General features: G+C 32.3%; 1 protein-coding gene across 1 annotated transcript; it reads left to right on the forward strand.

Moving 5' to 3' along the window:
* Nucleotides 1-7: 7 nt before the first annotated feature.
* LOC109592347 (uncharacterized) lies at nucleotides 8-1659 on the forward strand (the record flags this gene model as incomplete). Its single annotated transcript, XM_020007811.1, has 4 exons — nucleotides 8-879; nucleotides 922-1221; nucleotides 1508-1550; nucleotides 1604-1659. Coding segments are annotated over exons 1-4 (1117 nt in total), but the record flags the coding sequence as incomplete, so codon positions are not given.
* Between the last annotated feature and the right edge of the window lie 30 nt (nucleotides 1660-1689).

The raw sequence follows: 1689 nt of genomic DNA on the forward strand, positions 1-1689 counted from the left end.
ACAATAGCACAATCATTTTATACCAACCTGAGGTCAAACCAGAACTAGTTTTCGTTAACCCTCAAAAAATCATCGATGTTCTTTCTCATTTGTTAGCTCTTACTTATGTCAGTTATCCAATACCAGCAACAAAACTGGTACCGAAAATATCACAGGATGAGATGACACGTCTTAAGGAAAGAGGCTGTTTCAAAAAAGATCTTCTTGAAAAGTTTTCTGGTGTATTCTTAGATGATTTCACACCAGATTATTTTATTGACCTGCTTGAACATCTTCATATTATTACAAAACTGAAAAGCCATAGCTATTTCCTTCCTTCTGCTTTACCTTCTTACAACAATGATAATGATCTACCTGAAAGTATAAAGCCTCTTTATTATGTGTGGCTAGAGGAGGCGAAAGATGAATGGGAACCAAAAAATTCAGTCCACATTCCTCAAGGGCTTTTCCCCTTAATTTATGTCCGTTTGCTTCAACAGAAAGAATATGACGTTAAATTTGCTCCAAACCTCAAGTATCGTGATGCTGTTTCACTTTGGGTCTACATTGAAGAAAAACGTTTTACACTTTACATCATCAATCGCTATAAACATATTGAAGTCTATTTAGATGGTCCACAAAAATATTGTCCTCAAAACTATTGTCCACAAGTCCGTGAGCTAATTACCACAACCATTAATAAAAGCTCTGATGCCATCAATGTCAAACACAATTATGCAAATGCTTTTCCTTGTCCCAAGAAAGAAAAGCAGTGTTATTGTATAGTGAATGAAGAGTATAAGGTAGCAAATTGCTCAAAGTGTGATTCAAATGATATTAGTAAAAATGATGAGAGTTACTGGTGCTGGTTTGGTCTTGAATCTGACTCTATTGCAGCAGGTAATTACTTTTTAAAGTTATAATTTTTTATGATAATTACAGGAATAAAAGATGATGCTTTATTGAACACAACACATTTGCATGATGTACGGATGTTGCTTAGAGGTGTTAAATCTATAGATTGGTTTAGTTTTGGCTTTGCTTTGGGTTTATATGATAAGACACTAAAAAGAATTGAGGTGGATTATCCAAGATCTCAAGATGCTAATAAATGTGTTAGAGAGTGTCTAGTAAAATGGTTAGAGAAAGCTGATGATGTAAATGATAAAGGAGGAGCAAACTGGAGCACATTAATTAAAGCTCTTGAAGATAATAATCAAAATACAACAGCTGATTACATCAGTGAGTGAAATGATATTTATTTTATAATGTATAATATAACATTTACTTGAATAAACTAATTTACATTTGAGTTTAATTAACTTATTTTTACAAACAAATCCATTCATAGCTTAGTCTCACCCCGCCCCTTTGCTTACCTGTCATAGCTATACTAATTCATAGTTTCATACTTATAAATACATGTACATGTGTATATGACTTCAGGAGAGAGAGGTTGAAATACAGATTATAGATATAACATAAAAGGGCATTAGAAAAGTTGAATACATGCATATCATTTTTATAGTAGAAAAAGCTAAAAGTACCCGAAGAGAAGGGACTAATTCAAAGTAAATAAATATCACTCTAATTAATGTAATTTACACTGTTGTTGTACTTACAGAAAACAAATTAGTAAGAAAGCAATCAGCCTAGACAAGACTAAAAGTGATGATCAAAGTATGTCAAAATGATTTAATAGTTTCTAGT

This window comes from Amphimedon queenslandica, unplaced genomic scaffold (assembly GCF_000090795.2).
Source record: "Amphimedon queenslandica unplaced genomic scaffold, v1.1 AMPQUscaffold_5505_Cont22527, whole genome shotgun sequence".
Taxonomy (NCBI): Eukaryota; Metazoa; Porifera; class Demospongiae; order Haplosclerida; family Niphatidae; genus Amphimedon; species Amphimedon queenslandica.